The sequence below is a fragment of the Lipomyces japonicus genome, assembly GCF_038497905.1.
Source record: "Lipomyces japonicus strain CBS 7319 unplaced genomic scaffold V1514scaffold_1, whole genome shotgun sequence".
NCBI lineage: Eukaryota > Fungi > Ascomycota > Lipomycetes > Lipomycetales > Lipomycetaceae > Lipomyces > Lipomyces japonicus.
In genome coordinates this window covers 127,480-139,111 of record NW_027117813.1, presented here as the reverse complement: position 1 = coordinate 139,111, position 11,632 = coordinate 127,480, and the positions used below count along the sequence as shown (strand labels likewise).

At 43.2% G+C, this 11,632-nt stretch overlaps 7 protein-coding genes across 7 annotated transcripts; 3 read left to right on the top strand and 4 right to left on the bottom strand.

Moving 5' to 3' along the window:
• Window positions 1-8: 8 nt before the first annotated feature.
• Window positions 9-683, bottom strand: V1514DRAFT_261962 (uncharacterized protein; the record flags this gene model as incomplete). The annotated part of the gene is made up of 1 exon (XM_066924773.1): window positions 9-683. A coding segment is annotated over one exon (675 nt), but the record flags the coding sequence as incomplete, so codon positions are not given.
• A 1,064-nt stretch (window positions 684-1,747) lies between these two features.
• Window positions 1,748-2,821, top strand: V1514DRAFT_323207 (p21-C-terminal region-binding protein-domain-containing protein). Its single transcript, XM_066926198.1, has 2 exons — window positions 1,748-1,816; window positions 1,913-2,821. Exons 1-2 carry the CDS (start codon window positions 1,757-1,759, stop codon window positions 2,723-2,725), a joined length of 873 nt encoding a protein of 290 aa, XP_066786079.1. The 5' UTR covers window positions 1,748-1,756; the 3' UTR covers window positions 2,726-2,821.
• On the bottom strand, window positions 2,765-4,312 carry V1514DRAFT_323204 (uncharacterized protein). The gene is made up of 3 exons (XM_066926197.1): window positions 3,504-4,312; window positions 3,317-3,440; window positions 2,765-3,253 (listed from the first exon to the last, which is right to left on the bottom strand). The coding sequence occupies exons 1-3, from the start codon at window positions 4,131-4,133 to the stop codon at window positions 2,868-2,870; spliced, it is 1,140 nt and encodes a 379-aa protein (XP_066786078.1). The 5' UTR covers window positions 4,134-4,312; the 3' UTR covers window positions 2,765-2,867.
• Window positions 4,313-4,474: 162 nt separating this feature from the next.
• V1514DRAFT_300424 (class I glutamine amidotransferase-like protein) lies at window positions 4,475-6,348 on the top strand. The gene is made up of 2 exons (XM_066925529.1): window positions 4,475-4,542; window positions 4,629-6,348. The coding sequence occupies exons 1-2, from the start codon at window positions 4,501-4,503 to the stop codon at window positions 6,183-6,185; spliced, it is 1,599 nt and encodes a 532-aa protein (XP_066786077.1). The 5' UTR covers window positions 4,475-4,500; the 3' UTR covers window positions 6,186-6,348.
• Window positions 6,349-6,366: 18 nt separating this feature from the next.
• Window positions 6,367-8,176, bottom strand: V1514DRAFT_1647 (uncharacterized protein). Its single transcript, XM_066924540.1, has 2 exons — window positions 7,828-8,176; window positions 6,367-7,722 (listed from the first exon to the last, which is right to left on the bottom strand). The coding sequence occupies exons 1-2, from the start codon at window positions 7,970-7,972 to the stop codon at window positions 6,548-6,550; spliced, it is 1,320 nt and encodes a 439-aa protein (XP_066786076.1). The 5' UTR covers window positions 7,973-8,176; the 3' UTR covers window positions 6,367-6,547.
• Window positions 8,177-8,820: 644 nt separating this feature from the next.
• Window positions 8,821-10,637, bottom strand: V1514DRAFT_1740 (tryptophan synthase beta subunit-like PLP-dependent enzyme). Its single transcript, XM_066924578.1, has 4 exons — window positions 9,997-10,637; window positions 9,168-9,909; window positions 8,970-9,070; window positions 8,821-8,915 (listed from the first exon to the last, which is right to left on the bottom strand). Exons 1-2 carry the CDS (start codon window positions 10,342-10,344, stop codon window positions 9,232-9,234), a joined length of 1,026 nt encoding a protein of 341 aa, XP_066786075.1. The 5' UTR covers window positions 10,345-10,637; the 3' UTR covers window positions 8,821-8,915; window positions 8,970-9,070; window positions 9,168-9,231.
• On the top strand, window positions 10,507-11,584 carry V1514DRAFT_287300 (uncharacterized protein). Its single transcript, XM_066925217.1, has 2 exons — window positions 10,507-10,819; window positions 10,906-11,584. Exons 1-2 carry the CDS (start codon window positions 10,524-10,526, stop codon window positions 11,561-11,563), a joined length of 954 nt encoding a protein of 317 aa, XP_066786074.1. The 5' UTR covers window positions 10,507-10,523; the 3' UTR covers window positions 11,564-11,584.
• Window positions 11,585-11,632: the final 48 nt, after the last annotated feature.

The window sequence follows — 11,632 nt, the reverse complement described above, 5'->3', positions numbered from 1 at the left end:
AACGTGCGATCCGACACGTCTTCCACGCCGCTCAGCTTGCTGTAATAATTCGTGGCCATCAAGGCGTCGTTGGATTGCTCGTGCAGGCGGCGCACGTGCGCGTCGTACTTCTCGGACCAGGACAGGAACCGCAGCGATTGCAGGTACGTGCCCACGCATGTGAACGCGATGATGTACATGAGCACTCGCACGTTGGCCTTGTGATCGATCGGTCGAGGCTTGGGAGGCGGCGGCGGCGGCGGGTCGTGACGGTTATACCCTCCACCGGAAGCGTAGGCGCGTTCGGCACTGAAGTTCTTGAAATATTCCCATTCTTCACGAGTGTAGCCATATTTTTCGTAAATGGTACGCGCTCCTGGTCGAGACGTGATGTCCGTGTACGGCCAATTGCGGCCGTCAAGGTCGTACTGCTGCTTGTTGTCCGGATTACTAAGAATATTGTAGGCGTCTACTATCCGATTAAACCTGGCGGCCATGATCTTCTCTGCTTGTGCTGATTCATACGTGCTTGCAGTTGCAGTTGTTGCAGTTGATGCCGCCATGTCCGGGTGGTACTGCTTCACGAGAATGTAATACCTCCGCTTGAGTTCCTGGCGAGTAAAACTGGCCGGTGATAATTGAAACACGTCGTACGGATTCGGATGGCTCTTATCCGGCCAACGAATAAATTGTTGATTATTTGAATTATTATCCAACGCCCTAGATTTTGCAGAAACGGCAAACGTTCTCGGCCGACGATACATGAACCGTCGGAACGGATCCGCTCCGGTCCGGGCAATGGACGAACTAGCCAGGTTTAACTGGATACCGGCATTCAACAAATTGCGCCGTGCCATACCTAATAAGCCAATAAACCACCCCCCCTGTCAATTAAAAAAAAAAAAGACAACTGTGTGGTTTCCTATGACAAAAGTTGCGGGTTGCATGTGACTGACAACATACGTAATATGCTGTTATCGCATCGAAAACATATCGCGCACGTGACCTTTTTAAAGGAAATTGCTATTTGCGATGCAAAGTCACGTCCACGAACAGACGGTCCGAAGTATTAAAGTCATTACTAAATACAATAGGATGGAAGGTTCAAGCTACTTGGGACATGACAAAACAAGCAATGTAGACAATCACTACACGATCCTTCATTTGAGCCAACATCGTTCCCGTTCCAAGGAGATTGTGGGGTCAAAGTCGGGGTGCATGCCTATTTTCAAATGCATAGTGAAAATGATACTTGAATTCAAAGATTGAAATGGCTTGCGTTAGATGAAGCGCTCGTCGTGGTCATGCCAATTTCGTTTGATGGGGCCTCAGGGACGCACTATTGAACCTCACTTCTGCATGAATGGTTTAGATTTTCTGTTTATTATAAAAACCAGTGTCATAACAATCTGCGTTATTGACATTGAATTGCCAATAGTAGTGAAAATTATTATATAAAACGCGTCTCAAATCTATATTGCATGTTGGAAATATGGCATCGCAACAATCACGTCCTCACCCGAGCAAATCAAATTGTGCAAAAAATATATATGTAATGCTTGTTATACATTTTCACTTTTTGTCAAATTTGACTGGCAATCAACATGCTTAGCAGATAGTGACATGAGATCTTGCACTCATGACATGCATCTCGTTATTTGAAGTCGAAAAAGGCCTGCCCCTGAATTACATTTTTATTAAAAAAAAATAGCAGGTTAGGGTATTCCGTATATATTATTTTTTCTAAAAAGAGACAGAAAGGTAGACATAATCAACCATGGCGAAACGTAAAGATGAACAAAAACGAGATCCTGCACCTGTTAATTCAGAAGAAGAGGTTAGTTTGATAATTGGTTTTTTTTTCAAACTACGAAATGGAAATGGGAACGCAAAGGGAAAGCAAAGCTAACTTGAAAAAATCTTTTTTTTTTAGAATCAAGAATCTGGTGATGATGAAGAAATTGTGAATGTTGATTTTGATTTTTTTGATCCCCGACCCGATATAGATTTTCAAGCTTATAAAAATTTACTCAGACAAACGTTTGATGCTGATAACACGTTGTTTGATTTATCAGCTTTGGCGGACCTGATATTATCACAATCCAGTATTGGATCGACCGTCAAGACCGACGGCATTGAAAGTGATCCGTTTGCGTTTTTAAGCGTGATTAATGTCAATGCTAATATAAACAAGCAACCAATTCAGCAAGTCAGGGATTATTTGTTTAACAAGACCAAGAAATCCGAAGCGTTCAACACAAAGCTCAGAGCCCTGTTAGGCGACGATGCCACGACGACAAAGACGGGAATCATTTTTAGCGAGCGGTTGATCAACATGCCAATCGAAGTTGTACCACCAATGTACAAAATGCTTGTTGACGAAATGCAACGCGCGATCGAAAATGATGAACCGTTCAAGTTTGATTATTACCTGATCATTTCAAAATCTTTTACCGAGATTGCATCCAAACTCGATGACGAGGACGAGCAACCAAAAAAAAAAAAAAAATCTGCCAAGCAAAGTAAAGAAATTTTTTATTTCCATGCTGAAGATGAAATCATTCAACGAAGGTCAGAATATTATTTGCAATACAAATTTACAAAGCAAGGTCAAGAAGCAGATTCAAAACGAACTTTTCAAGATTATGGTATTTCACCTCAGGGTCAGCTCATGTTGATTGATGCTAAAAATTTTACTGAATTTGTTGAAGAGATTGGCAGCTTGTTTGCCGTACCGCCGCAATGAAGAAGAAACGGAAAAACAGTAAAAAGAACATAAATTAAATAGTAATTACTTTTTTTGTATTCAAAAGATTTATATGCACAATTATTTTATTTTTGGATGACAAGTAAGAAATCTTATAAAAATAATGAATAAAAAAAAAAACTTAACTCCCTGTCATTTTCTCCCATTCCAGAAATGAAGATACCCAAGCCTCTCTCATCGACGCCGTCATGTCCTGCGCAAATGCTTCATCATCTTCATCTTCGTCGTCATCCTCATAATCTCCATTATTATAATTGTCTGCATAATCGTGTTTTCCATCACCCCGTTGTTTTAAATTGGTTTGGTTTGGTGGTTGAATATAATTTATATTCTGACTGGCTAATTCTGATTCGTCTCCCAAAACCGAACCGTCATTGTCGTATTGATCGATTGAATCTCCCAATCCAATAACCGAAATTGACTCCGTATCTGAAGTGCCATTTGCTATGGATTGGTCTTCTAATTCTTCTTCTTGGAGTAATTCGATTTTGTAATCAAGAACTTGTACTACAGGATTCATAAGTTTGATTAGCCAAAATTACACCTTCTTGCTTTGACAAAAATACTTGCTCTTGTCTTCCAATTCCAATTCTTGGTCCTCAAATTTTTTTAAACGTTCAAGTTGTCGTTCCTTGAAAGCATTCAGTTGCTCAATTCGGGCTTCAATCTCCTTTATGCCTTGCAGTACAACAGCCTATGAGGTATTATTAGAAACTAACAATTTTTTTTAAAAAAAAAACAATTGTCAAGTTCTCACTTTCCGAACATCTAGTCTTTGTATTTTCCGAACGTTATCCTTCTTGTCTTTTTCCAATTTTTGAATACCCATGACATCTTCAGCTTGTGCATGGCTTGACTGTTGTTGTTGTTGTTGTTGTTCTTGTGATAATAATTTTTTACTGCCAGTCTTGACAAGTGGATTGCTGACTCCATCTGAACCTTCAGGCAATGTTGCCTTAAAACCTTGCAAAAGTGAAAATGAGATTTTCCCCTCAGGAATGTCAGCAAGCATTTCTTTTGAAATTATCATGAGCTCGCTTGCGGCAGCTGCGGTCGCCATCACCGGCTTGATTTCGGTTTTGGAAACATTAAAATCAAACAACCGTTGTCGTACGCCGGGCTTTCGTATTACCGGAGCCATGTCATTAATCATGTTTCGGTACGATGCTGAAGAAGACACGAGATCGGCGTTCAGGTTCACGCCGGTGCCGGAAGCCAACGCTGACGACGTGGCAGCCACGGTTTTAGATAACTTGATCAAGTTTGAATTTGTCTTTGAAAACGTGGTTTGCAAAAAAGAAGAATCTAGTTGGGTTGATGCAGTCCAGTCAACAAGATTGTTACTGGTGCTGTTGCTAGCGCTTGCTCGGGATCCGGAAGCTGTCATTGGCTCGTGAACGCTATCGAATGGATCGCTCCGACCCCGACACGGTTCGGTGAATGTTTTGAACAAATCAAGCCTTTTGCAAATAATCTTCTGATATAATTGAGTACCCTTATAACTACTTCCGGCCAGTCTACTACTGAAAATTGGAGTCAAACATGGATCACAATCCTTGGTCCAGCTGATATCGAGCTTGGAATCAATTTAGTTTAGTTATTGTGCTGTTACTTTGGCGCGTAGATGTCACTCCAATTAAATTGGGGTGACTACACTGGATGTGCGCCGCATGAATCGTTGGGAGCAAAAAAAAAAAATTCATCGAAACCCGAGACTCTCACATTACGACACAACGTACCAAAAAAAAAAAATAATGTCTGGAAGTACAGAAAATGTTACGACGGAGGTCGTTGAGGTATGAGTGTTTTGTTTGTGTCTATGGTTTCATTTGAGACGGGTTTATGAATTAGCCGACACTGACGTTTTGCAAAAATTTAAAAGGTCTCCCGCATCTTCGATACCATTTTGGTTCTTGATTTCGGCTCCCAGTATTCACATTTGATTACTCGCCGTCTTCGTGAGCTCAATATCTATGCTGAGATGCTTCCGTGCACTCAAAAAATTTCTGAATTGACATGGAAACCCAAGGGCGTGATTTTATCTGGATCACCATACTCGGTGTACGCAAGCGATGCCCCGCACGCTGACCCGGCCGTGTTTGAACTGGGCGTGCCAATTTTGGGAATCTGTTACGGATTGCAAGAGCTTGCTTGGTCGCATGGCGGCAAGGTGCATGGCTCGGATAAGCGTGAATATGGCCATGCCACGTTACATGTCGAACATCATCACGACTTGTTTGAAGGCATTGACGATTTTCAGGTTTGGATGTCTCACGGTGACAAGTTGACCGAGTTGCCACCAAACTTTCATGTCATTGCAACCACCAGCAACGCGCCGTTTGCCGCGGTCGCGCATGAGTCCAAGCCGGTGTTTGGCATCCAATTCCATCCTGAAGTCACGCATACCAAGCAAGGCACGAAACTTTTTTACAACTTTGCGGTCAAGGTTTGTGAGGCCAATCAGAACTGGACCATGGCAAACTTTATCGATACCGAGATTGAACGTATTCGCAAGCTGGTCGGCCCGACCGGTGAAGTTATCGGTGCCGTGTCCGGTGGCGTTGACTCCACCGTGGCTGCCAAGTTGTTGAAGGAAGCCATCGGTGACCGGTTTCATGCCATTTTTGTTGATAACGGTGTCATGAGATTAAACGAGGCAGAGCAAGTGTATGACACTCTAACCACGCACTTGGGAATCAACCTTAAGGTCATCGACGCGTCCGACATTTTTCTGGGCAAGCTCAAGGGCGTGACTGATCCGGAGCGCAAGCGCAAGATCATTGGCCACACGTTTATTGAAATTTTTGAAGAAGAATCCGCCAAGCTGGACGCCGAATCCGGTGGTAAGATTGAATACCTTTTGCAAGGCACGTTATACCCTGATGTGATTGAATCAATCTCGTTCAAGGGCCCGTCGCAGACCATCAAGACTCATCATAACGTCGGAGGCTTGCTTGAAAACATGAAGCTCAAGTTGATCGAACCTTTGCGAGAACTATTCAAGGACGAAGTTCGCGCGCTCGGAACCCTTCTTGGCATTTCAGATGAACTTGTGTGGAGGCATCCTTTCCCCGGTCCCGGCATCGCCATCCGTGTTCTTGGTGAGGTAACACCGTCGCAAGTCGAGATTGCTCGTAAGGCTGATTACATTTTTATTGAAGAAATCCGCAAGGCCGGATTATACAACCAAATCTCACAGGCGTTTGCTTGCCTGTTACCGGTCAAATCTGTTGGAGTCATGGGTGATCAACGTACGTACGAGCAAGTGATTGCTTTGCGAGCGATCGAGACGGTTGATTTCATGACTGCCGATTGGTTTTCGTTCGATGCCAAGTTTTTGAAAACCGTGTCCAGCCGGATTGTTAATGAAGTTCCTGGCGTTGCTCGTGTTGTTTACGACGTCACGTCGAAACCTCCTGCCACAGTCGAATGGGAATAAGCCGTCGAACCTCGTTGAAGTTTCTATTTTTTTTTTTTTTTTTTTCGCCTCGGATTAGAATTTAGTGTATTATATAGCTCGTTTATTTATTTATTTTTTTTTTAGTTAATATTAACAGTCGTATATATATAGTTAAATATTAGTTAATTATCTATATCATAACATCATTTTTTAACATTTGCTTGTTTCCTGGATATCACCGAAAAAAAACTATAAAATCTATTTTACAAAAATAATCGAAACCAATTAAAATAAATAAAAAGTAAGAAAAAAAAATAAAAATTTAAAGATGTTGATCATAAAAGCAAAAAATAAATATATATATATATATATATAAAATAAATAAATAAATTAAATATGGTTCATTCATCATCTGGGTTGAGAATTTTTAAAACTCGTCTAGAGTAGTCAAACTCATCCCGCAAGCTGCCCCGAGAATAATTATCATGATATTGGACGTACATTGTGCCCGGATCGATTCGTTGGTCGACCTTGAAAGGGTGTAAATCAGGTGGCGGAGCACCGTATGAACCAGCGACAGTAACCGCGACCTTGTCGTTTTCAAGCGATGGCGTCTGTGATGAATTTGATGTTGCCCTTCCGTTTTTGCCGCCGCCTGCTCCTCCTGGTCCACCGGCACCGCCAGAGCCAGCATTACCAAAGCCAAACACGCTACCTCTACGACCAGAGGATGCTATGCCAACCGGCGGCACAAAACTATCATGACGTCCTTTCTCTGAAGATTGCTTCCGTCTGCGGCGAAGGCAGGCAAAAATGATGAGAAACACCAAGATAAGACAGACCACGCCAACCACGACAAACGTGCCTGCGATCTTGCCCTTGCTGTGCCAAAATGAGGTGTTGGACTTTGCGGACGATGAATTACTATTGTCATTGTCGTTGCTATCGCTGTCACTACTATTGCCGTTGCTAGATGCGGTTGAAGATTGTTGCTCTACGGATGATACTGTGGAAGATACTGTGGATGGTGATGAGGATGTTTGCGTGATTATTAAGGTCTTTGTGGGGCCGGCAATAGTTATGACCGTGACTAATGGTGTGTTGGTAGCTGTTGAAGACAGCGAAGATGAGCCCGAAAACGATTCCGTGGTAGAAGATTGCTCGCTAGATTGTGATGATGAAGATGATGACGATGCTGAAGATGATGACGATGCTGAAGATGATGACGATGCTGAAGATGCTGAGGATGATGATGAAGATGATGAAACTGTTGATGAGCTGTCGCTTGATCGCTGGGAAAATACGGTAGACGAGAAAGAAGTTGAGTGAGAAAAACTAGCAGACGCAGTTCCAGTAGGAGTGCCTAGTTGAATGTACCCGTACAATCCAAGGTCGGCATCACCGCAGGGATCAGATGGGTATCCCGGGCAACCATCAGTCGAACACAAGGACAATTCCGTGGTCAACCCAGGTGCCGTGTCCGAGCACCAGCAATCATTATCGAGCAAAATCGCAAACGCATAAGATCCGGAACAAGTTTCTGAACATGATCCGTACGATTGCCATGTATTCGTCACTATATTTCAATGACAAAAAAAAACGTCACTCGTTAGCATTGATGTCTATCTATCTATCTATCTATCTATCTATATTTTTTTTGTTTAAAAATTAGCAAACGAACCTGCATCGAAACTGCTGCCGGTATTTTGACTCGAACAGTATGTAAGCACGTTATCGGCTTGAGCCTGGCGTGTGGCCACCAAAAGCACGGCAACAATGGTTGCGAAAACGGAGGTAAAGTACGGTGAACGCCTAGCATAAAGCATGGCCAGAAGATGTTAAAAGCCAAGTTCCATGAAACGACGTGAAAAACAACAAAAACAAACAAAACAGAAAACAAAAAGTTGGAAAGGCAACAAGTCTGTAATTGGAATGTAAAGTGTTGTTGGGAACTTGATTTTTCACGGAAAAACAACGGTGAGAATTTAAAGTTCGTAATTAACTGGCCGCGCAAGAAAAATAATTAATATACGAAGGCTGATTTGCGGCGTGACTTGATTGTTTATATATATATATTACTTATATTGAAATAAAAGCACGAACCACATTTGTTTACTGTTTTTATTTCTATAGTCGTTGTTCTGTTTTGTTTTGTTTTGTTTTGTTTTGCGCTGTTGCTTGTCGCTTTCACTTCGCTCATCAGTAAGGAAGCAGGAACGTCTGCGAGCTCGAGGCTCAAAACATATTATATTGGCCAGTCGTAGCAAGGTTCACATGTAAGACCCAGAATAATGCGACATACATTACACAGAATGCAAACACAAATCCGCTCCATGATGAACACGTTCTGAACGAGCCGTCGAGATAACGATAATCGTGACCTGGGCACAACACAACGTGACAACCACGCCGCATCAGATGCGGCGCTCCGAGGAACGCAAATCAAAAAACTCTAAAAATCAAAACAAACCGAACCTGCATATTCACCTATCCTCGGTGTGCTTCAATAATTGATGGACAAGCTGATTTGCCATGTAATTTAAAAATTCAAATATTACATTGCATAAAACCTTGCGAGTTTTTTTGTAAACTTTTTTGGTTTTTTTTTTTAAATGGTTGTCGTGGTTTATTGTTGGTTCGCCATTTCATCACCCCGCCGCCCTTGGTTTTGTTTGTTTTGATTCAATCTAAGCCGACTCTCCCGCTTAAATTTCTGTTCACACCTTTCCAAATTTTAATCACACCGCCGTCACACGGTTTGTTTTCAATCTTGTCTCATAAACACATATCACACAGAAAGCTTATACATAGTTGGTTGTTTACATTTACCTATATCCGACTAAACCAAAATAAAAATGCAGCTGCCGACGTCGCTTATTGATCTCGTGGTATTTATTCTTCCCGCCAGCATAAGCGCATGCACGCTAGGATCTTTGTCAGAATTTTTTGTTACTGCCGAAGAAATGCTTGATGACATGGACCATTATGATCAAACCTGTTTCATGACCTAAAATCACGTACGCTTTCTTTTTTTGCAACATCGTATATAGTACATAAGTTTAAACATGTAACATATTTCTATATTCTACTCCTTTGGAAGTCGCGTAAACAACTCACCCACCGTGCTCAAATCCACGTTTCCACCACTGATTACTAGTCCAACCTTGCCCTTAACACCTTCATCCTTCCACTTCTGAGATAACACGACGGCGACTACCACTGCCGATGATGGCTCAATTACGATCTTAAGCCGCTCCCACACAAGCCTCATAGCGTTAATAATTTCTTGCTCCGAAACCGTAAAGACCTTGTCGACATGACGTTGAATGATTGGGAAGTTTATCGTGCCCACCGGCGTTCGCAGGCCATCGGCCACGGTAGCCGTGTTCGAAGTCACGATCCGCTTACCGACTTGCAAGCCGCGGTAACAGTCATCAGCTAACTCTGGCTCGGCTCCAAACACGCGCACGCCTGATCCTTGAGCTGCCAGTGCCGACCCGGCCAGTAGACCGCCGCCGCCCACGGGCACGATAATCGCATCCAAACCGCCACTGTCGGCGGTTTGTTCTAGCAATTCAAGCACGACCGTTCCCTGTCCTAAAATGATATCCGCATGATCATAAGGCGGTATTAAATTGGCACCTGTCCGTGCCTGAATGGTTGCAGTCACGGCTTCACGTTCTTGCGCACTTGGTCCCGAGAAATGAACTTCCCCGCCATACCCTTTCGTGGCTGCCACTTTTGGTTTTGCAGAATTAGACGGCTTCGACATAGTTCATCGTGCACATGTCAGCCAATTCTTTCTTTTCCTTCATTTACACAAAAAAAAAAATAAATAAATAAATCTCACCATAACAATGTAGGCCTTGCAGTTCTTCTCCCTGGCCGCAATTGACAACGCCTGAGCATGATTTCCTGACGAATGCGTAATCACGCCGTGTTGCAACTGATCTGGACTCAATTTCGACAACGCATGCGTGGCACCTCTGATTTTAAAAGCACCGCCTTTTTGAAAATTCTCACATTTGAAATACAAAGTCGTTGGTTGTGCATGTTCATGACCAGTTGCCAGTGCTGACAGTGAAGCATTGGTTAGCACCGGCGTGCGCTTCACATGCGGCACGATTCGCTTGTATGCATCCTCGACACCTTGCCTGCTTAGAACAACGTCTGAAGTGATTTGCGATACCAGTGACATTGGTTATGAGTAAATGCCAGTGGATAATTGCATATCTTGGGTGCTTACGAGGTTGGCGGTTCGGTGCCGCAGCCTTATCGGGGTACTGGCCTCGAACCCCAAACCCGACTCCAACATAAAAACTCGACATCCGACCTTGTGAGATTCTTTTATCACGGCTGACAACAAGAAAAACAACAATGGTATTTTCATTAGATTCTTTAAAGCCATACGAGGCCAAGCCAACAATTTTAGTCACAGGTGGAACCAGTGGCATTGGCAAGATTGCTGTGCGCGAATTCATAAGACTCGGAGCCAGAGTCTACGTGTTGGCAAGAAATCCAACAAAGTCAGCAGCTCTTGTTGCTGATATTGCTAACGAGCTCAATTACGACAAGCAAGACGTTGACATTCACATTATAGAAGCTGATTTTTTTGACTTGAAATCTGTGGTCAGTGCGGCAGAGAAGTTCAAATCTAATGAGCAAAAGCTCGAGTAAGTATTATCATTCAATTCTTTTGGTTTGGTTGCTTGTTTGTTTGTTCGTTCGTTCGTTCTTTCTTTGTTTTAATCGGGCCTAGCATTCTGTTAAACAATGCCGGCACCATGATTCCTAGCTATGCCGAGACTAGTGATGACTACGAGTCAACGCTGCAAATCAATTACGTTGCTCCATATCTTCTAACCCGATTGCTCTTGCCCAATCTGTTGGCGGCCCCGGCTCCGCGGGTGATTAACGTGTCGTCGTTGGGTCACACATTTTCGTCCGGATTCTGGTACAACGATTCGAACTTCAAATCTGCCTGGGGGTTTGACATCATCACCCGATCACGCAGGTACGGGCAGTCCAAGTTGGCGCTCATCTTGTTCACAAAATCATTCGCCAAGCTTTATCCGACCATAATCTCGGTCGCGGTCCACCCCGGTGCCATTTTCGACACCGGGTTGTACGATAATTTTAACGAGAGCACTTATTTTTTTGGCAAGGCCAAGTACGTTTTACAATTCATGCGCAGGCAAGCTAGTTGGTTGGGCGGCATCAGCCTCGAAGACGGCGCGTTAACAAGCATATTCTGCGCCGCCAGTCCGCACGTTACGCTTGCCGATAACGGCGAGTATTATGTTCCGATTGCCAAAAAGGGCAAGCCGTCCAGCAAGGTTAATGAACCAGCTGCTGATGAGCTGTATAAATGGACCGAAGCACAGCTTATCGAGAAGGGTTACCTGCACGTAGAATAACATCGCAGAATGAAACAAGAACTTTTTTAAAAAAGAAACTAAATCCGTGAAACGCCCGTGACAAAAAAA

Bases quoted from the DNA above. Each gene is read 5' to 3' on its own strand.
- V1514DRAFT_323207 (XM_066926198.1), top strand. From the start codon at position 1,757: ATGGCGAAACGTAAAGATGAACAAAAACGAGATCCTGCACCTGTTAAT. The intron at 1,817-1,912 runs GTTAGTTTGATA...TTTTTTTTTTAG, and splicing joins CTGTTAATTCAGAAGAAGAG to AATCAAGAATCTGGTGATGA.
- V1514DRAFT_323204 (XM_066926197.1), bottom strand. From the start codon at position 4,133: ATGACAGCTTCCGGATCCCGAGCAAGCGCTAGCAACAGCACCAGTAAC. The intron at 3,441-3,503 runs GTGAGAACTTGA...AATACCTCATAG, and splicing joins AAAGACTAGATGTTCGGAAA to GCTGTTGTACTGCAAGGCAT. The intron at 3,254-3,316 runs GCAAGTATTTTT...TGAATCCTGTAG, and splicing joins ATTGGAATTGGAAGACAAGA to TACAAGTTCTTGATTACAAA.
- V1514DRAFT_300424 (XM_066925529.1), top strand. From the start codon at position 4,501: ATGTCTGGAAGTACAGAAAATGTTACGACGGAGGTCGTTGAG. The intron at 4,543-4,628 runs GTATGAGTGTTT...AAAATTTAAAAG, and splicing joins TTACGACGGAGGTCGTTGAG to GTCTCCCGCATCTTCGATAC.
- V1514DRAFT_1647 (XM_066924540.1), bottom strand. From the start codon at position 7,972: ATGCTTTATGCTAGGCGTTCACCGTACTTTACCTCCGTTTTCGCAACC. The intron at 7,723-7,827 runs GTTCGTTTGCTA...ATTGAAATATAG, and splicing joins CGGCAGCAGTTTCGATGCAG to TGACGAATACATGGCAATCG.
- V1514DRAFT_1740 (XM_066924578.1), bottom strand. From the start codon at position 10,344: ATGTCACTGGTATCGCAAATCACTTCAGACGTTGTTCTAAGCAGGCAA. The intron at 9,910-9,996 runs GTGAGATTTATT...ACTATGTCGAAG, and splicing joins GCAAGGCCTACATTGTTATG to CCGTCTAATTCTGCAAAACC.
- V1514DRAFT_287300 (XM_066925217.1), top strand. From the start codon at position 10,524: ATGGTATTTTCATTAGATTCTTTAAAGCCATACGAGGCCAAGCCAACA. The intron at 10,820-10,905 runs GTAAGTATTATC...AATCGGGCCTAG, and splicing joins TCTAATGAGCAAAAGCTCGA to CATTCTGTTAAACAATGCCG.